A 22,206-nucleotide genomic window follows, 5' to 3' on the forward strand; every position below is an offset into this window, starting at 1 on the left:
AAAAATATGGTGGCTCCTTTTAGAGCTTTGAAATGGAAATGTGAGTCAGTATCTGACTGACCACCGAGGTCACCCTGTGCTGCAGGGGCTGCCGACTGCCCCCAAAGGCTCAGAGTGGCCCGGGGAGCTCTCAGTCCAGACCTGCTCTGCACAGCCACGCTGCTCAGTTCTGGCAGTGACCACTGCTGGCTGGGTGGCCATACCAGTGAGCCCAGTGAATCCCACGGGTAACAGGTTCTGCAGCATCTTGGGCATTACACAGATGCCCTTGAGCTTGTTAGATAAAGGCTCACAAAAACCAAGCACATTAAGACAGAGCTTAAAAACACATTGACTAATAATAATCCAAAGACCAGTGTACCTCTAACCACATTTTTGTTTATTTTTTAATGTGTTTCCTTCAAAGTCTTTCTTGTGGCTCGCCCTACGCAGTTTACATACTTGTTGAGAGTTTTATCTGTTGGTGACATTGTTTTCGCTGAACTCGTTTTTTCCGAGACCCTCTTTTCTCATAGGCTCAGTTTCACCACCATCTGCAGTCGGCCAGTTTCGGTGGCAGAAGAGGCCACATCTGCTTCCTGGAGGCCCCCTGGGCAGAAGCATGCAGTGGTGTCTCCTCCTGATCTGGGCGCAGGGGCTGAGGCAGGCTCCCCTCCCCGCCTCAGGTAAGGCCTGGAAGTGGAGGAGGGAGAGCAGGGAGGAGGAAGTGGGTGGCTGGGAGTGAACGTCACATTTTTCTCAGGGAAGGGAACACAGTCCTCAGAGTCCTGTGTCCCCGTGTGTGAGAAAAGGCAGTCTCTGAGAAGGAGGCCCAGTTCTGTTTGGGGCCGCAGATGAGGAACTTGGGGTTGAGTGTACCTGATTAGCCAACCCAAGAAAAGAAACCGGGAGAGAGAGGGATTAAGGAGGAGAAATGATCAGTTTACTGTTCAGTTTACAGTTCACTCCTGCTCCATTGTCCTTTCTTCTGTCCTTGAGGAAACTTCTAGAAAAACATAGTACATTTTCTGTGGATCAAAAATGTCTTCGTCACAGATTCCAGAGAGTCTACCATTACAGACTGAAATTATATGAAATCTATTTCCTTCTATATTAAAAATCACAGACAAATGTTTCTGAGGGGTGCATAAATATTTAAAAACTGTGGTATAATTTAGTATTTATATTGCTTTCTGAACTATCTGAGAGTGGAGCTGTGCCCAAGGGTGCCGGGGGTGGTGAGTGCCGAGGAGGGTGATATTGCCTGGAAGAAACAGTGTTTGTCTCCAAGCCTCCTTTTTTTTTTGATTTTGTGGCTTTCCTGAAGGTTTTTCCAGGCAACCCAAATGGCAGTCAACCAAACAGCCAGGTTTTATTTCAAAGGATAATGTGCCACGCACAGAACTGGCTGCTGGGAGTACAATAAAACAGAAGTGGTGGCTGATAAGGGCTTATATCTGGAATAGGGAGACAAAAATAAAGTATATGGAAATAATCAATGAGCTCGTCATGAAGTTATATTACAGCAGAATATCCCGAGAGGGTGCAGGGCTACGTTGTGTAACAATTATAGTCTATATGGGGGAGTAACAGGATCGACTGCACAGACTATCGCTCCAAAACCCAATTCTGGCCTCAAACCCCTTGGAACTTCTATGGGAACATTCAGGGCCAGCCGTGTGTGACTCAGGACTCATGTGTGCTTTTTCCCCTCCCCTAGGAGCGGTGACAGGCAGAATAGTAACAGTGGGTAACATTTCTGCAGAGGAAGGTGACTCTGTTACCTTGCAGTGTCACCTCTCCTCCACCACCGCGGAAGTGACTCAGGTCAACTGGGAGCAGCAGGACCAACCTCTGGCTGTGCATCACCCTACCTTGGGGTGGTACATCTACCCAGTCTTCAGGAAGCGAGTGGCCCCGGGCCCCAACCTGGACCTCATCCTCCAGTCGCTGACCGTGAATGACACAGGGGAGTACTTCTGCACCTATTATACCTACCCTGACGGGATTTACAAAGCGAAACTCTTTCTGGAGGTCCTGCAAAGCTCAGGTATGCCCTCTGGATCAGGGTTGCTGAGGAACCTCATCCTCTAGGACAGAAAATGCTTTCCTGCCAAACACTCTGCAGAGCAGGGCCTTTCCACAGTGATTCACATTCGAATCACCTGGGAGCTTTTAAATGGTCCTGATGCTGGTGCCCCATCCCAGAACAATTCCGTCAGAATCTCTAAGGGCAGAGCCTGGATGTGATAGGTTCTAAAAGCATCCCCGGGGATGCAAATGTGCAGCCAGGATTGAGAACCACTGTCTTGGGTAAGAACCACATCTTATGTATATTTGTTAGGAAGACCAGTTGTCAAGGTCATTTGGGAAGGGTTCTCATTGATTAGTTTAGCATTGATCGTGCAAATTAGCATTAGCCCCTACATTTATCAAGGATTAGAGTACAGTGTGTGCTAAGTGTAAATGTCCAGTAATTTACATTTGTCTGGCACGTCACAGTTCCCCAAATTCTCTTACGTTCATTACCACCTGGACACTTAAACCAGTTCTCTGGAAGATGGGAAAGGCTTATTACCATATCTGAGAGATAGCACAGCAGAGAGGTGATGGGCTCAGACTGAGGCCAGACAGCCTGGGTCCAAATCCTGGCACTGCTGTTGACCTCAGACAAGATTACTTAGCATTTCTGTGCATCAGTTTTCTCATCTGTGAAATGAGGGTAGCTGTAAGACCTGACACGGTGTTAACGTAGAACTGAGTTACTCGCTGTAAGAAAATGCCCTTACAACGGCCCCTGGAACGTGGTAAGCACATAGTAAGTGTTGGCTGTGAATCCAGTTCCCATGTGACTGTTTGATGGAGGTGGAAGCTGAAGGCTGGAGGTGCTCAGAGTGGTGGAGCTGATTTTCACACAGGCGTCCTGCTTCCCTCCAAACTTCAGTGCTGCTATAAATTGTGTCGGTGAACAAGTTTTATGAGTTAGCAAAATATGTGTGAACTGAGAAGAGAAAACGTTACCTGAAAGTCTCGTTTCAAATGCTGCTTCTCAGCAGGCTCCCACACAGGCCCGTGCAGCGTGCAGTAAGAACCTTTTCTTGTTCTATGGACAGCCCTCTGCAGCCCCTCCGACGCCCTGCAGCTGTGTTCCCCAGGCCCAATTTGCTCCCCATCCGCCCTCTTTCCCACCTGTGGCCAAAAAGCAGGGGACTGCTTCCTCAGGGCAGGAGGAACACTTTCTGGGGAATTTGGGCTCCCTCCTCTCCTGGTACTGTGTGGGTGCTGTGGACACTGCCTTTGTCCTAAGTGACTGCATTCCTCAGACACCTTTCTGGCAATCTAAGCCCTTAGTTAGAGGGCAGAGGGCCTGGCCTCGGCTCCACCCTTCTCCTTCCAGACTTCCCTGAGCACTGGGGTTCTGCTCAAGCTCCTGGAAAGGAGCTGGGGACGGTATGCAGCACCCTGGGAACACTTCCGCCTACAGCACAGCATACATCCGGGCCATTGTCCTGTTTCTCTCACACTCTCGTTGAGTCAAACGTCACTCATCTCTTCAAAACTCCCTTCCTGCCTCTTCCTGTTTCCAGTTACATTTTATGTCCTAATAGAAATTCACTTGTTCATGCTTTGGTTCCTGTCACAAATATTTAGTCAGCACCTGCTACGTGCCAGGTGCTGGGAAAACAGCCAAGGATAAAGCCTAGAACCTTCTTCCAGGGTCTCACAGCCTCACTGGAATAAGTGTAACAGGCCTAAGGTGAAAAGTTATATGATTATCTTCTTTTTTCTATTTTGATATTAATTTTACTTTAATTTTTAATTAACTTTTTTTACTAGTATGATTATAAATATGAAGTTTAATAAAAGAAAATGTTCGCTTCTGGGTTTTTTTTCTGGATGTTATTATTTGTTTCATTTCACACATTACTCAAACTGGTTTTGTCGAATAGAGGGAGGGAGTGTTAAAAATGGGTCCACTCTGGTGGGAAATGTGTGAGGTACGCCCCTGTTTGAGAGATCAGCCATTGATTTCACGATGGGTCAGGCAGATGGTCTGCTGTCCGGGGAGCTGGGCTTTAGGACCCCAGGCCTGGGGTGGGAGAAAGGCCTGGCCCATCCCCACCTCTGGCCCTGACGCTGAGGCTTCCCTGGGGGAATGGCTGCCCTTTGCTTCCAGCCTCTGTTCACTCACCCCTGTTTTGTCCTCCCTCTAGTGGCTGAGCACAGCGCTGGCTTCCAGATCCTGTTGGTTGCGGCCGTGGCCACAGGGTTGACGGTCATCTGCATGGCAGCCATTGTGGTGGTCGTATTGGCTATAAAGGTAATGACTCTGGCTGCATCTCTCAGGCATGGGCACCACACCCCAGCCACCCTGGCACTTTCAGGTCCCCTTTCTGTCCAGAGAGAGACCTAGATGTGATGCCCCCACTACTCTTTGTGCCTTTTGCATGTCGTTGCTCTGTCTTGTAGTGAAGTTTATGCTGTTCTCTTGTCCCCTCCCTTGTCTGGGAGCTCCTGAAAGGTTGGACATGTATCCTCCCCATCTTGCTGTCATCTATAGTTTCTAGTTCCTGCCTGTCCCTTAAGCCACTTCCCTGAGACTTTGACTTACCTACTGTGAGTCTGACGCCTCTTGGGCATCTACTCCATACGAGAGTGTTTTGTACATCAGCTCACTTAATTTTCGCAACCCTTCAGGAGTGCTGGGCTACCCAGGGCCTTTGCAGGATGAGAAATATACACTACAGAAATTTAGGGGTAAAATGTACATGGCAACATCAGTAGGTTTTAACTCCTCTGTTACTCTAGCTTAAGAGGTCATGTGGCTGAAGCAGTCCTGGATGGGGAATTGGAAGATTTAGTCTCTAATCTTAGTACTGAGTGTGTGATTACAGGGAAGTTGTTTAATCTTCCAGGTCTCCATTTCTTTCTTTCTATTTTTTTTTTGTTTTTGGTGAGGAAGATTTGCCCTGGGCTAACATCCATTGCCAATCCTTCTCTTTTTTTTTTCTTTTTTTGCTTGAGGAAGATTAGCTGTGAGCTAACATCCACACCAATCTTCCTCCATTTTGTATGTGGGTTGCCTCCATAGACGGCTGATGAGTGGAGTAGGTCTGCACCTGGGATCTGAACCTGTGAACCTGGGCCCCCTGGAGTGGAGTGCATGGAACTTTAACAACTCGGGCAAGGGACTGGCCCTTGAGTCTGCATTTCTTCATGTATAAAATGGGATTATGGTTCTGCTTGCTTTGTATCACAGAGTTGTGATGAGCAGGTGGCATATTGCGTGTGAAAGCTTTGTAAACAATGAAGAAATATATCAATGTCTTTCTGTCATAGTGGTAGCTGTTGTCTGCCCTCTTACCTTTTAGGCCATCCCAGGTTGCCTTAATTCAAGTCACCAAACAAACATTCTGGGGAACGCAAGCCTGTGATTCCCAACACTGTTTTCCTCCTCATCCTAGATCTGCCTCCGTAGTTCCTGGCTCACTGTCCCTCCAACTCTGGTTCCACTCAAGTAACAACTCAACTCTGTAGCCCCGAAACTACTTTCCCTGGACTATGCACTTGGTGCTAATATTACTGAAATATGGGGCTTTACAGCTACCACCTTATTTTTTTCAGATTTGTTTTGCCTGTTTTGTTCCCCCATTCTTTCTTGCTGCCTTTTAAAAATATAATTATTTAAAAATTTTATTCATTTTTTTATTGAGGTCACATTGGTTTATAACGTATACATTTCAGATGTACATCATTATATTTTGACTTCTGTATAGACTGCATTGTGTTCACCACCAAGAGTCTAGTTGCCATCTGTCACCGTACATGTGTCCCTTTACCTCTTTAGCCCTCTGCTCATCCCTTCCCCTCTGGTAACCACCAATATGGTCTCCGTATCTACGTGTTTATGTTTTTGTTTATCTTCCACATATGAGTGAAGCCATACGGTATTTGTCTTTCACAGTCTGACTTATTTTGCTTAGCATAATACCCTCAAGGTCCATCCATGTTTCTTGCCATGATTTGAATTATGTACTTTTCATTATTAAAACGGTTCATTTGGGGTCTTGCCCGGTGGTACAGCAGTTAAGTTTGCACGTTCTGCTTCAGGTGGCCTGGGGTTCACCAGTTCGGACCCCGGGTGCGGACATGGCACCGCTCATCAAGCCATGCTGTGTAGGCGTCCCACATATAAAGTAGAGGAAGATGGGCATCGATGTTAGCTCAGGGCCAGTCTTCCTCAGCAAAAAGAGGAGGATTGGCAGATGTTAGCTCAGGGCTGATCTTCCTCCAAAAAAAAAAAACTGATTCATTTGGTAGTTATACATTTTTTTTGTTATTCTTTTAGTGGCTACACTAGAGATTACAAAATATGCTCCTGCCTTATTAAAGTCTAATGTAAATTAGTACTTTTATCATTTCTTGGATTATACAAGAACCTTAGAACACATTAACTCTTTTAATCCACCTCCCCAAACTATAGCTATTATTGCCATATATTTTAGTTCTCTGTATATTTTAAACCCCAAAAGAAATTATTCTTGTTTTGTGAATCAATATTCACTTAGATGTACCCTTTCTATTGCTCTTCACTTCTTCCTGCATGTTCTGCCTTGTAACTAAGATCATTTTCCTTCGGCCTGAAGAATATTCTTTATTATTTCATTTTGTGCAGATATGCCAGGGATGAATTATCTTGGTTTTTGTTTGTCTGAAAGTGTCTTTGTTTTTCCTTAGTGGTTAAAAGTGATATATTTGTTTTGCTGGGTATAGAATTCTATGCTGTCTGTTACTGTCTTTTAGCACATGGAACATATGATTCCCTTGTCTCTGGCTTCCTTTATTGCTGTTGAGAAATTATGTGAGAGGTTTATTTTTGCTCCTTTAAAGCTATGCTTTTTTCTCCTGGTTCTTTTCAAAATTTCTTTCTCTGGCTTCCAGCAATTCTCCAGTGATATAATTAGATATAGTTATCTTTGTATTTATTCTGTTTGGGGTTTGGCGTGCTTTTTGAACTTGTAGCTTGATGACTTTGTCAGGTTTAGATCATTCCTGGCTATTGTCTCTTTATATATTACTTCTTCATTCTTGCTTTCCTCTCCTTCTGGAATACTAATTACAGGTATTTTCAGCATTTTCACTTTTCCCCATGTCTCTTATCCTCTTTTTTTGTATTTTCCATCCGTTTATCTCATCAAATTTTAGAGTGGATGTTTTCTTTTCGCATACCTTCCAGTTGACTAAGTATCTTCTTTGATGTATCTAATCCTCTGTTAAACCCATCCATTAAGCATTTAATTTCAGTTATTGTATTTTCCAGATCTGGGGCTTCCATTTTGCTCTTTGTTTGAATAATTTACAGTCTGCCAAAATTCTCAATCTTGTCTTTGAATTCTTTGAAACTATTAATTATAGTTATTTTGAACTCTGTGCCTGATAATCCTATTAATTGGGTCAACTGTGGGTCTTTTACTATTGTCTATTTTCGCTTCTATCTTATCTTCTTGGCTATCCGGTTACTTTTCATTGAGTGCTATGTATTCAACATGGAAAGCTTTGAGGCACTAAGTATCATTTTACTCCAGAGAGGATTCCTTTTTGCTTCTGTCAGGAGATTGGTCTGGAGGCACCAGCATTCTCAAGTCACCCTAATTAAATCAGTAGTGAGAAGCTTTTTTTTTTAAGATTGGCACCTGACCTAACAACTGTTGCCAATCTTTTCTTTTTTTCTTCTTCTTCTCCCTAAAGCACCCCAGTACATAGTTGTATATTCTAGTTGTGAGTGCCTCTGGTTGTGCTATGTGGGATGCCACCTCAGCATGGCCTGATGAGTGGTGCCATGTCTGCGCCTGGGATCTGAACTGGTGAAATCCTGGGCTGCTGAAGCGGAGTAAGTGAACTTAACCACTCAGCCACCGGACTGGCCCCAGTAGTGAGAGGATTTAAAGCTGGATTTAATTTCTAGTGCTTCCTTGCTCATACGGTTTAGTCCTTTGGGGACCCAACCAAAAGCCCGTGGTGTCTGCCAATGTCTCCTCTCCTTGGTGGTTTCCAAACTCCAAATTTTGTCCCTCCAGCCAGAAACTCTGTGTTATCCTCCGTATCTGCCTCTTAGCCAAAACTTTCAGGCAATTGCCTCCCGGAAAAAATGTCCCTAAGTGCTCATCTCATCTCTCTGGGCTTCCTTCTTTTGGATCTTGCTCCCAAGCCCACAAATTCCTCACTATTTTGCTAGATCTTGGACCACTACAAATGGATGCTTCTAACATTTGATTCAATTTTTCTAGTTGTTGTCAGTGGCAGGGTTGGTTCAAAGTAGCATAATCAATCATAATTCTACCACAAGCAAAACTCCTTGATGTTGTGTTTCATATGGGTATTTGAAGGTTGACTTTTACAAGCAGAGCTAATTTAGCTAGCCCCTCCACTCCATACCTTGGGCTATATTGAGTCAAGACCCCCCACCCGAGTTCTAGTCCCACCACTAGGCTGTTAGCCTGCATCTGGCTGGGTCACTGCCAGTCCCAGAGAGGTGGAGGTTTAGACAGCTTTGTGTTCTTAGGCTCTGGTTCCATCTTGCTTGCTTATGGTGAGTTCTTGCCCTCTTTTTCTTTCTCCCTCTCCCAGAAATGGACCATCCTTTGATTTTCTCTTCTTTCTTATTTAATGTTTATTTGACACTTTTACTCTTGTCACTCCCCTAAAGACCATAGAGAGCTCTTTCCCTCTCCTGGCCTCAGAGTTGGGGTGAATCGCACAAACTAAAATTGCTTAATAAGAAAGTGCCATTATAATGTTTTTTCTGCTTAGACCTCATGGCATTTGGCATTTTAAACAATCAGAATTCTTTATGCCTGCCTTGACTCCTTTGTGTATATTTTCCTACTGTTAGTTCAGCCTATGGAGTTACACTTTTTCTGCACATTCATGTATATTATCAGTGACCAATCTTGAACTTTTAGCCTAATATTTTACATCTTAAGTTCTCCTAGTTTTCTGTGTAGATAAACCTATTTTATTTTCATTAACTACCATCACTAACAAGGGTAGTGATGTAATAAGAACATGTTCCATTTGACACACATTCTATCTTCAGCCAGATCTACAAATGAAGAGAGTCCAAGAACTCTTACTCTAACCTTATTTCACTGAGAACAGTTTGGAGTGAGGATGGGGAAAGGTATTTTGGTAGCAGAGCCAAAGTCATGTTCCCTTCTGTGAGTTACAAATTGCCCAGGTCTTCCCCAGTTATGGGTCTAAAAGTTCTTGAGGCACCTGTTGAATCTTGCTAATATGGTCCAGAGATAATTAAAGAAATTCTCCAAATGGTAAGAAAGCTCATGTGATAGGTAAAAGTCACATAAAGTCTTATACTAGCAGATGACTGCTTGGTCCACCAACTCTTTTACAAAAGTCTCTGTTGTCCCATGGTTCATACCCTCACTTCTTGGTTTATGAGGTAAATGTTGAGATTGCTGACCTACCTGGTTCGTAGAGAAGTTACCATTTGTCGGGGCCGGCTCCGTGACCGAGTGGTTAAGTTCGCGCACTCTGCTGTGGCGGTCCAGGGTTCGGATCCTGGGCGCGGACATGGCACCACTCGTCAGGCCACGCTGAGGCAGCGTCCCACATCCCACAACTAGAAGGACATGCAACTAAGATATACAACTGTGTACGGGGTGGGGGAGGGGGGGGTGTTTGGGGGAGATAAAGCAGAAAAAAAAAAAAAGGAAGAGAAAAAAAAAGAAGTTACCACTTCTTTATCATTCAACAGACGTGGTTGAATAGAGTGTTGGGGATCCAGCAGTGGCTGAGATGTGGCTAGTGCTATGCAGGAAGCCAATAACCCATAGTATGTTCATTTATGTCTTGTCTCTCACAGTAGACATGATTCAGAAATGAAACCTCTAGGGGAAGTGAGGATAAAAGAAGTGATTGACTAGAGGGGAGAGGTGAAGAGAATGACGATTGCTTTCTGAGCTTGGAAGGGAGCTGCTATGGTGGTTGGTGAACAGATGTCCTCTGTTGTCACCAATGTTCTACAGCTCTGGAATGGACATATGGAAGGCTCTTTAGAAGAAGCAGAACAAATTTTCTTATTAAGGATTAAGACTGGTTAGTTTTCATGCCAGTAACTCAGACTAACTTTGGTCATTTTGTGTAGGAGATGGGGAAAGGGGAAAAGGTAAAAAGAGAGAGTCCAGTAGCTGTCAAATCCTGTGGCACCCCTTCTATAATGTTTTATTCACCAGCCCCTCTTTGACATTTCCACTGCTGCCTGTCTAATTCAGGTCCTCTCTGCTTCTTTCATGTACTTTGACTATAGTCTCCAATCTTCTCTCTCTCCTCACTCAAATGCATTTTACACTTGTTTATTCAAGGTTCAGCAGGGAACACGCCGTACTCTCAAGTTGTGCAGTTTGAGGACAATTTAGTAAGGAGACTTGCGAAGGATTAGGCAGCATATAAGGAAACCCTAAGGGGGAGTGTAGCAGTATGTTGTTACCACTCCTGTTCTTTTAGGGGCAAAGGGAGAGGGTGATTACTAGAACCTGGAAGAGAGACTTGTGTGGAGGGGACAGCCTTGAGAAGTGCTGTAATCTTAGATGGAAGGTCACAGCCAGTCCAAGGCCACCTTGCAGAGAGCGCGCCAAGGGAATATACACCCTCACTTCACTCCCCTTCCCTCCATTCTCCTACTGTTGCTCTGAGTTGCCTGAACCCAAACTCAAGTGAGAGGGCAAGGGAGCCTACTGATGCAATACATATAGTTCAGGCTTCTTAGGGCACCAAATAGGATGCAGAAGGTTGGAGAGTGGAGATGAGGGGTGAACGAATAGGATCCACACTGGTACTGTTCATAGACTTGGAACCTGGGTGAGAGACCTTGACTTTTCATGGGGTGCTGACCTCAGCCTTCTCTCATGTATTCTTGATCCCTTGATTATATGTATAAGCAATACCGTTGTTGGCTGTTCATCTCTATTTCTCCTAGGAACATTGTGCTTTATTAGCCATGGTAATATCCTTGTGGGTCGGACTTCCTTGGCTGTGTTTGCAGTAATTACATCCACTTGGTTCTTTAAGTGCTGCCACCTGCCCTTCTATCGTGTTGGGATCTCCTCTTCCCTGTTGCTACCAGGGATCCATACCTATAAAAGCATCTCCCACTTCAGGTCCATCTTACACAGAGAGGTAACACTAATTGAGTTAACATAATCTCAATGATGCTGGTGCTCCTCACTAGCCCATTCCTTTCCACCTTAGTAAAAGCGTGTCCTCTGGATCTTCCCTAGAAACATAATCAGCTGTTGGATTTTTAAAATTATGTAGTACAGGGATTGGCAACGTTACTCTGTAAAGGACCAGGTGGTAAATCTTTTAGGCTTTGTGGGCCACACAGTCTTTGTTGCAACAATTCAAGTCTGCTGTTGTAGCGTGAAAGTGCCATAGACAATCCATACATGAATGAGTATGGCTGTGTTCCAATAAACTTTTATTTATAAACCCTGAAATTTGAATTTCACATAATTTTCATGTGTCATATAATTTTCATGTGTCATTCTTCTTCTTTTGAATTTTTTCAACCACTTAAAAATATAAAAACCATTTTTAGCTCATGGGCAGTACAAAAATCTGAGGTGGGCCAGATGTGACCCATGGGCCTTACTTTGCCAATCCCTGATTTAGTAGGTTGTATTGGGAGAAGCTCTGCTTTTTCCCTTTTCTCTACTCTTAACACTGCACAGAACATGTATGACACCAGATGTGTGGATTTATTCCAACACTGACCAATTATCCTATATCATCTAGATGTCCTACAATCAATTCAGTTCTGACGCTATCTCATTGGAGATCCCACAGTTAAGGGCTTGGTCCTGCAAGACTGCCCTAACTTTAGATGTCAATGCAAGTGCCAGGTTGTCACCTGTACTTCTGACTGAGTGGCTATAAATTGAAGTTCCCACAACCTCTTCCTCGGATTTAATAATTTGCTAAGACAGCTCACAGAACTCAGGGGAACATTAGTTCTGAACATTTACCAGTTTGTTATGTAATAAAGAATATGATAAAGGGCACAGGGGAATAGCCAGATGACGGAGGTACATAGGGTGAGGTCTGGAAGAAACTCCCATGCACAGGAGTTTCTGTTCCCGTGGAGCTGGGATGTGCCACCCTCCTGGCATGTAGATGTGGTCAGCAACCTGGAAGCTCTCTGAACCCCCTACTTTAAGGATTTTTATGGAGACTTTGTCACATAGGCATGATTGATTATTAACTCGTTTTCCAGCTCCCTCCCCTCTCTGGGGAATGGGGGGTAGGACTGAAAGTTCCAAGCTTCTTATCATGGCCTGGTCTTTTAGTGACCAGTCTCCATCCAGAAGCCCCCCAAAAGTTGCCTCATTGGAACAAAGGACATTCCTATCACCCGGGAAATTCCAAGGGATTTAGGAGCCCTGTGGAAGACGTTCCTGTCACTCAGGAAATTCTACGGATTTAAGGAGGTCTGTGTCAGGAACTGGGGTTAAAGACCAAGTGTTAGCAGGAACCAGGGGTAGAGACCAATATACATGTTATTTTACGTTGGTCCATTAGAGCATTCCCACTTCTCTGAGCATTTTGTTTCTTTCTTCCACAGTTTGCCAAAGCAGTGTTGGCATCTCTATGGACGAAGTGTTTTAGACTTCTCTCCCGGGGTTCCTGTGAGGGTGTTAAATCTTGAGTCATGGGATGTGTCCCAATAGTGACAAATTATGCCTCATTCCATCTTATGTTTTACTTGCCCAGCCCTGATCCATCACCTTCAGGATTCACTCCCAAACATACCCTCGCAGTTCCTGCCAGTACGTGTTAGCCAGGCCCTTTAGTTGTGACCTTCTTCCTCCCTTAGCGTGCCCGGCATTCCCTGCGATTTTACCCTAATCACAGGGCCAATGGCCAGTAGAGGAGGTAGAGGTCCTGGCAGGGCCCCATCTTCCATCAAAAGGGAGGGGGCCCCTTCTGCAGCTCCGGATGATGCAAGAGAAGCAGATGGCTCAAGGCTCTCAAGTCCATCGACCCAGAGATCCTCCTCCCAAGTCAAGGATCCCTCCTTTCCTACCAAGACCCCATTTTGGCATCAGAGACTTGCCCAGGCTGAGAATCCAGCCTTCTTTGAAGTTCTGTCTCTCTTACAATTAGGTCCTGTGCCTGGTCTTCAGTGCTGGAGATGAGGTTTCCTTAAGTGCTGCCAAGGAGGAACTTTGAGTCTCACACTTTGCTTTCAGATGCTGACAGATCTGAGCCTGTCATGTTCTCTCCTCAGTGCATCAGTGGAATTTAGTAGAAGTCACCAATTCCACAGTCCTTACCCCATACTTCTCATATGTCAGAGATGTTGCACCAACTCAGAATCCCCTTCCATCTGTGTCCCATCCCACTTCACCACCAGTGGTGGGGTCCATATTCCCATCCAGCTGCTGAGGGCTTCTCCTCCACAATCCCATCCTTAGCATTGACTTCTAGGGCTATTTTCAGGAGCAACTCTTTTAGATCAGCTCTCCAGAAATAGAGCCTGACATGCAAATTCTGTGAGAGTGATTTATTGGGGTGGGCTCTCAGATGAAGGGTAGTGAAGGAAGTAGGATAGGGCTAAAGGAAGAAAGCTCAGCTTGATGTGGTCTCAGCTGAAGACGTGGGTGAAGCAAGAATTGTACGCAAATTTGGTCACATCTTGAGGTAGGGAGCTGGTCTTTTGAAAGCTCACCTCAATCAGTCATTGAGTGCTGGCTGCTCACCAGGGAGGGCTCAAGAGCAATTCTTCGGAGAAGGGGAAGCTGTGAACAGCTCACAGCCTATCCTTCCAGCATCTGGGCAAGGGGAGCCCTGGTCAGGTAGGGAGAATCTGAGCAGAGCATCAGTAGCATTCCCTACAGACCACGAGAGCTGGTGGATTGCAATTTTTAGGAGCATGGCTTTGGAATCAGACAGATCTGGGTTTGGATCCTGGCTCTACCACTTGAGCAGCTTTGTCCCCTAGCTTTGCTAAGCTTCAGCTTCCTTGTCTGTAAAATGGGAATAATTATGGTGCTGCCCTCGCAAGGTTGTGGGAAAATTTAAGTCAAATAATTCATGTGAGGCACTTGGTATTTTTCCTGGCATGTATTAATAACTCATTTCTTAAGTTCTTATAATTAAATTTTATTTACATAAATTTTATTTACCGTAGCACCTCATAATACCTGATGCTCAATAAATATTTATATTTCATGGACTGGTGATGACTAAATGAATGAATATTATTTGCTAAGCAGCTATCAGGAAAACTGCCCCCAGGGACTTTCTGTGAGGGAAAGGAGAGATGGGTGTGTCTAGCTCCAAGACAATGACAGCCAACTGTCCGTTTTCCTCACGTTCTCCAAGAGGGCAGTGTTTGTCCTGGCAGGACCCAGCGGCAGTCTCCATAGCTCCCTTTGGTCCTTTAGGACAACATCAGTACGTTAATTCCAGACTTGTTTTTTACACTGATTACAATTACAGAGTCCCCTGCCCAGGATGGAATGAAAACGGAACAGCTGAGGGAACCATCTCAGGCACACTTACGTTTCCCAGAGGACTTTTGGAAGCCAAAATAGTCTTAAGACTCCACAGCAAGGGTGGCCAGTTTGGGAATGAGAACACATCAGCACAAAAGGTCACAATCAGTTCTTTGAGGAAGAGTTGGGTATTCACATTTTAAAAATGCATGGGTTTGCATCAGGGGATCTAGTTCTTCTTTTATGCACAGCATCAGCATGACCTCTGATAACAACCTTTTCCTCATACCTACAGTTAGGTGCAGCCACTTCTGCGGAAAAAGAATGAATAAAACAGTACATGGAAAGAGACTGCCTGACTCATGCATGTGTGTCTGGAACACTGGCCTCCCTCTAGGCCCAGCTCCTCAGGGCCTGCAGTGTGTGCCATCCCTAGTTTTTGATATTTGTCCATGATGCACATCCATGTGGCCCCATCCACCCTCCTCTCGGCCTCCCTGCATATACGTATGCTCTGCTGAGCTTGACGCTAGCCAGTGGTCAAGTTGGTGTTTCCTATCCAGGAAGCAGTGGGGGTGGGTCAGAGGGGACGAGGTTTGGTTTGTGTTTGTTGTTATTTTCCAAGCCTGTCTGTGGCTCTTTGTGATTCTGTCTTCAGACCTATGGTGGGGGGAGTGACGTGCTTTAGAGGAGTCTCAGTAAAGCTGAGAGGGTGTCAGCTTTGCACTGGGTGTCACCAGGCGTCTTTTCTGCCATCTCGCTTGTGCTAGCTATTCTTTGATTTCCTTACCTTAGCACAACCCGCACCTCTGATGCTCCCACCTGGATGTGATGGCTGCTTCACATCCTTGATTGTCCCAAACAGATTTCACTGTCTGTTCGATTGTCGCATAAGTGCAATTGTAGTTGTCGGACCAGGAGTCCCTACTTTGATTTGGAAAATCCTATTCTTTTAGGCATGGGGCTGAGGAAGAGTGTGAATGTGTGTGCGCATGCATTTCAGTCCTAAGACATATTTTGAGCATCTGTTATGGGCTCTGAGTTTACAAAGAGGAATACAGCTCGGATCCTTCCCTCAGGGAGCTTACAGTTTGGGGCCTGGAGAAGACAGGAGGGTTAACAAATGAGTTCCAGACGGCATTGAATGCTACAGCAGAGGACCTCCAGGACCATCTTCTAGCACACAGGAAGACCCTGGAAGGGTCCCTTTTAGGGAACTACAGGGAATAGATCATGGGAGTAGCATATACAAAATTGAGGAGGCAGGAAACAGTGCATGGCACTGGAGAAGCTGTAAGAGGAGAGGCAGCTTAGCTGAGGAGAAAGAGCATGGCCTGGAGTCAGATGAGCCCAAGTCAGAATTGGATTTGTCTTTGAGCAAAGGACATTGCCTGTTCGTGCCTGTTAGCTCATGCAAAAGTAGAAACTTCAATAGCATTGTTGCTGAGATTACATAAAGAAGCGAGCCCAGTCTGTGTTCATAGCAGATTCTCAATAAACGGTACTTCTCTGGCATCTAGGCCCTATCCCAGAAGTTGGGGTGTTGGTTGGGGAGGCACTACAGGAGATAAAGCTGGAAAGGTGAGTGTGCCCTAATCACAAGGGCATTTTGAGGGGGCATCACACACAGTCTTCTGTGGGGAGTGTAGTGAAATTAGGGACTTTCTTCCCAGAAGAATGCGCCCTTCCACAATGTTGTGTATACAACTTAAGCAGGTTTATGAATGCCTTGAAGTCCACCTGTGCCTCCTATAGGAGGTCAAGCACCCTCCTACAGACAAGGGGAGCCATCAAAGGGTTTTAGGCAGAAGCACGGCATGATCAAACTTCCATTTTTGAAAAATCACTCTGCTGGTGGCCATGTGGAAGTTGGACCAGAAGTAAGAGAAAATCTAGAGGCAGGTGAGAGATAAGATACGGAAGTCAGCATGGAAAAGAGAGGAGAGATTTCAGAGCTACTTAGGAGTAAAATTGGATGGAGTTTTACGGCCAATTGGAGCTTAACACTAGCTTCCAGGTCCCCGGTCAGCTGGTGCCATGAACAGGAATGGAGAATTCAAGGGCAGGAGCAGTTTGTGGAGTAGAGAGCATGATGGTTTGGAGTCTGAGCTTGTTGAGGGTCATCAGGTGGTGATGCCCTTAGCAGGTGGACCTCTGGGTCTGGAGCTCAGGGCAGAAGCCTGGTCTAGTTTGGACAGAAATTTGGGCCTCTTCAGTGGACAGGTGGTGGTTGTAGATATGCATATGGATGAAGTGACTCAGAGAGAGTGTTGAATGTGAGAAAGCAGAGGGCAGAAACTTGGGGAACCCGTTTATTTGGGGAGCTGATGTGTAAGCAGAATGAAGACTTGGCTAAAGATGAAGATGGGGGAATCACAGGAGGAGGAGGAGAATCAGGAGAAAGTGGTATCATGGAAGCCAGAGAAGGAGAACATTTCAAAAAGGCAGAGGTCAGCAGTGTCAGATGCAGTAAGGAGTAAGAGAAAACTGGGACTGAAAACTGCCTCACCAGGCTCAGTGACTGGAAGTCCTGGGGTGTGGGCACATTGACCGCGTAGCAAGTGTGGTTTCAATGGAGTGGTTAGTACTGAATTCTAGCTGTGACAAGGTTGAGAAAGTAAAGGTTAAGGAATCAGTGTTGGTAAGAACCTAAGTTTCCCTGTGTGTGTGTGTGCGTGTGTGTGTGTGTAAGAAAGGAAGGGGGAGGCCATTCTAACCATGTATCATGTTGGGGAGTAACTTTTGAGTAACAATCCCATATACTTACTTTGTAGTTTGTTTGTTTTTAGAAGAAATCTCTCAGAATGCGTTCTGCAGAAAATGACCTCAGAAGAACACCATCTGAACAGGAGGAACGGAATCCCAGTGCTCCGTCATTCCCTAGGAGCTGTGTCCAGGCAGAAGCAGCACCTGCCAGCCCCTGCAGAGAGCAGAGGGGAGATGACTATGCCGAGCCGCATGACTACTTCAATGTCCTGGGTTACAGAAGCCTCGGGAGCTTTGTCTTCCTGGCAGAGACTGGGTAGCTCCCAGAGGCATCTTCTGGGACATACAGTCCTGTCTTTGCTGATACAGATGGAGGTATAATGCACTCTCCATCACTGCTGTGTGTGTGTGTGTGTGTGTGTGTGTGTCTTCAGCTGAATGAATGAATGTTATCCTCTTCTCTGCATTTCCTCTACCCTTCCCTTCTGTTGCATTGTGGCAGACCTGGGGTGAGCAGCTTGTGTCTTGATTATGAATGCATGTTAAAAAAAACTTGACCTGGTTTTGAATCTGGCCGTTTGAGCAGATTCTGTGGCTCTGAGAAATGGATTCCTCCTAATAACACTGGGCAGGGTTTTGGGCTACAGAGTTTTGTGGTGGAAAATGATAATGGTATGACTGTGGAGCCACCGTATCTCATTTCTCACTTTGCTGTCACTTTCATGAACATTCACACATTGAAGGTGCTTTATGAATAAGGCATGGTACTAGCTTCAATGGGGAGATTCAAGGATGACTAAACCATGGTCTCTGGTCTCAGGCCTGTGAGAACTTACAGTTAAGTGGGGAGACAGCACTTACATAGAAAGATAGTAAGGAGATAAGGATACAAGACACAGGCCGTTGGGAAGAGATATCAGTCCGAGGTGAGGTGATCAGGATAGGCTAATCTGTGGTGAAGTGGCTTATGAGGATGAAAGGAACAGTGGGGCTGGTTTGCTAAGAGCAGGAACTTTTCTAGGAAACTCGTAGAAACTAAAGTTGAGTTCCAAAAAGCCCCACAAGGAAGGCCCTGGCACCAAGGAAACCAACAAGGCTTCAGATTTTATTTTCTGGGCAGGCAATTCAAGTCTCCTTTTGTCGGATATACTCAGAGTCCAGTAATTGTCTGATAGAGAGGACTCTAGGCTCTTCCAACCACAGAAGTTGTGCGAGTCCACCAATGGTGCGGGAGCTGCGTCTTAGCCCTTAGGCCATGATCCATCTGCCTTTTCTCTATCAATCCACCGTTTAGCCTTTGAAGAAAGTGTCTATTTCCCACTAAAAGAAAAACTTGGATTTTTAAGTAAGGAGTTTTCCTAGGAAGAAAAATAGGGGGATAATAAGGGGCTTAAAAAATGAACACCCTCAAACTGGCTTCTCTGAACCCTTAAATTCACCACTGACTTCTTTGTGCTGAGGTTGGGGTGGCATCTGAGTACTCATTTCTGTTTAACTGGCATTCAGGCTTTTATCTCCCCACCATCTTTCTTAGAGGAATGAGGGCGTTGGTTGGTTTACAGGTGACTGATTTTCTTTCGTGGGATCTGGGAACTGAGAGAGAATGTGAAGCAGGCCTGTCTTCTGCCAACTGATACATGGAGCTTTGCCCTGCTACCTAAGAATTAGGCTGGTTAAGCAAGAAGACAATTCAACTCCTACTCCTTTGTGGATCTTTATGTTTATTTTTCTCACTTTTCTACCCAACAGGTATTTAGTTAGAGCAATGAGCTGAAGTCTGTCCAGAACACCAAGTCCTTTGGAAGAGGGATAGAGACATGTAAAATGCTGTTATTTGCCATGGCAGTTCACAGCATTTTTCGTGCAAAACTGGTTCAAATTGGTTGGGAGTAGAACACAATTCACGAATTGGAAATGAGCTAGAATGTAATGACAAAAAGGGAGTGGTGTTTTGATTTGGTGGAGATATATACTGGGCCGAGGCTGGACTGAGAGTTGGGTGTTATTTAACGTGATTATGGTAACTGGAAAAGTTTACAAATACCATTTGGATCGTGATAAAAACACAAAAGGATCCATAGACATTGTAAATGGGCAAGGTTACTAAAATGAATTTGAACTAGACAGAAAAGAAACTTCCAAATGGAATTCATTGAAATAGATTTTCCTTGGAGAAAAAAGAAGACAATCCCCTAACAGCCAGATGCCTGGAGATGTGGGCAATGCAGTAGAGAAGCCGCTCTCCACACGTAGCTATCAAGCACACGAGATGTGGTTAGTCGGAACTGAGATGTGCTGGCCTGTAAGTGTGAAATACACACTGGATCTCGAAGACTTAATATGAATAATAAGAATGTAAACTATCACATTGGTAATTTAAAAATATTAATTACCTGTCAAAAAGATAGCCTTTTGGATATATTGGGTTAAATAAAATATATTATGAAAATTGATTTCACCTTTTTTTTATTTTTAAAGATGGGCATCTGAGCTAACATCTGTTGCCAATCATTTTTCATTCTTCTTCTTCTTCTCCCCAAAGCCCCCCAGTACATAGTTGTGTATTCTAGTTGTAGATCCTTCTAGTTGTGGCATGTGGGACACCACCTCAGCATGGCCTGATGAGCAGTGCCATGTCTGTGCCCAGGATCTGAACCAGTGAAACCCTGGGCCGCCGAAGCAGAGCGTGAGAACTTAACCACTTGGCCATGGGGCTGGCCCCACACCTGTTTCTTTTTACTTTCTTAATGTGGCTACTGGAAAATCTAAAATTGCATATGTGGCTCCCATTATGTTTTTATTGGACTGTGCAGTGCTAAACGGCAAACCCAAGCCAACCTGGTGCCTGGGGAGGGTGTCTGCCTCTGACGGGTGGTCTCTGTCTCTTTCTCTTACATTCAAAATAGGGTTTGAGGAGGCTTTTCTCTCTTCCTGTGTCTTTTGAGAAATATACAGGAAAGAATCACGGGGGAGATTGAGGCAGAGGACCCCTGAGTGCAGACAGGAAGAGACCTTAAGCTCCCTTAGATCCCCTCCTGTGTTCTCTGAGAGGAGGGGAGAATAAATGAATCAAGGAACGAGTTTGTGGAGGAATAAATTTACTGATTCCCTACTCCTTATCACTCTACATTCTGAGCCTGGGCATTTAGAGTCTTACCTATAATCCAAAGAATTATACTGAACAAAAAAGAGACATGTTGAGTCACGAGGCTTTGAGGTAGATGATCTTCATGAGGGGACTGGACCTTCCCTTGCAACTTGATTTCATGACTTGTCCCTTCTCAGCTAGTGAGCCCCTGGAAATGACTCACCACACGCACTCAAGTTTCCTACGGATTCCGTCTGTGCTGAGCAGGACAGGCAGGCTGTGTGTGCTGCACATGAACAGCAGCATGCAGGCGGGCACATCACACCCCACATAGAGGAAGGAGCCAGCAGCATGGCTGTGGCTGCTGGCCGTGGGTGTGAGTTTTGTTCAGTCTGCTGGTTCTTCCTAGTCCGGCTTCACGGCTGTAATTAGTCATCCCCCACATCCACTCCAAAGCACACCGCCCAAGAGGCCCAGGGGAGCCTTAAGTGTGCAAGATTCTGATAGCATGAGATACCTGATTGCGTAAGGTAGAGTCAAAGACAATGCTATCCAATACAACTTTCTGTGATGATGGAAATGTTCTCTATCTGTGCTATCCAATATGGCAACCACTAGCCACATGTGGCTGTTGAACACTTAAAATGTGGCTAATGTATTGGAAAAACTGAATTTTAAATTTTATTTAATTTTAATTAACAAATTTAAATTTAAATAGTGACATGTAACTAGTGGCTAGTATATTACACATCACAATTGTAGTAATTGCCTTGCACATGGAGAAAATATAGAGAGGTGTGTTTATAAGCCATTGGATGGCTCTACAGATGTTACGCATTTGAAAGGGCTGCCACTAGGAAGAAACATGGAGGTCCTCTTCTATTCTCCTGTGTCCTTCCTTTGATCAAGACAAAGCATGAGGCCAAAAGCAGGTTGTGCATTTATTTATTTCAGACTCTTCGCAAAAGGTATCTGAGTGGTCCAGTTCATGTAAACGGGGCCAGGACTGTCAAGAAGTTAGCAACACATAGGTGTCATGCAGGCATAGACTTGTATCACAGGGCTTGCCCTGGACTACAGTCATTCTGGCTTCACGTTAGAATGTTTTGAAGAACACCTCCTCTGATGCTAAAAGTCAGGTTGATTTTCCAGAGCCCGAAAGAGAAGTAGCTATGGTGTGTCGCCGACTGGCAGTCAGGATACTTGGTCCAAGTGCTCAGCATTGCCAGTTAGCTTCATGACATTGGATAGGCCACTTAATCTCTCAATTGTCATTACAAATGTTTCCCCGTTTATAAAATGGTAATAATAATACCTACTTTATAAGGTTCTTGGGAAGATGAAATAAGATAATGTGGTTGAGTCTCTGTAAACTGCAAGATGCTGAATTAATGTTATTATTATTATATTATGTCCCATGAGCATGTGCATCTGGCACTGCTTATGATGCTGCAGAGGTCCCCGAGGGGGCATCAAAACTTCTTGGGAGCAATGAAGGTAGCTAGAATGATCAAACTCTTAAAAACTGGAATTTAAGGGATGCTAAGAGTTGCATATATCATTGGGGTCTGCAAATTCTCCATATTTAAAAATTTTGTGTTTTATGTGAGATGATTATCTTTTAAAAAGTCAAACACCTCTTGGATGTTGATGACCTTCTTCTAACAGAGTGCTGCCATTGTCTTCAGTCTCTGTATTTAGGTTTATAATTAAGTTGATTTCATGACATGGAGGCTTAATTCATAAATGATTCGTTTGCCCAGCAGGGCAGAGCAGTGGAAGGTTTCGCAGGAGTAGTTGAAATACTAGGAAAGTGGTGGGAGAAGTGTCTTCACTTCGGACACTGTCGTGTGGGGCTGCTACTCTCAGCACACGTGCCGAAGCCGGCAGAACACCTCACCTCGTGAGCAGTGACAT

The 22,206-nt window shown here is 44.9% G+C and overlaps 1 protein-coding gene across 2 annotated transcripts; it reads left to right on the forward strand.

Moving 5' to 3' along the window:
• The first annotated feature begins 456 nt into the window (after window positions 1-456).
• On the forward strand, window positions 457-19,581 carry TIGIT (T cell immunoreceptor with Ig and ITIM domains). Of its 2 annotated transcripts, XR_006888299.1 has the most exons (5): window positions 457-665; window positions 1,700-2,029; window positions 4,194-4,300; window positions 17,285-17,576; window positions 18,951-19,581. XR_006888299.1 is itself a non-coding variant. In XM_046659295.1 (4 exons), exons 1-4 carry the CDS (start codon window positions 602-604, stop codon window positions 17,519-17,521), a joined length of 738 nt encoding a protein of 245 aa, XP_046515251.1. In that variant the 5' UTR covers window positions 457-601; the 3' UTR covers window positions 17,522-19,581. The 2 variants fall into 2 exon arrangements, 1 of the variants encoding a protein (XP_046515251.1); XM_046659295.1 differs by having other exon boundaries at window positions 17,285-19,581.
• The last annotated feature ends 2,625 nt before the right edge of the window (window positions 19,582-22,206 follow it).

This window comes from Equus quagga, chromosome 4 (genome assembly GCF_021613505.1).
Source record: "Equus quagga isolate Etosha38 chromosome 4, UCLA_HA_Equagga_1.0, whole genome shotgun sequence".
Taxonomy (NCBI): domain Eukaryota; kingdom Metazoa; phylum Chordata; class Mammalia; order Perissodactyla; family Equidae; genus Equus; species Equus quagga.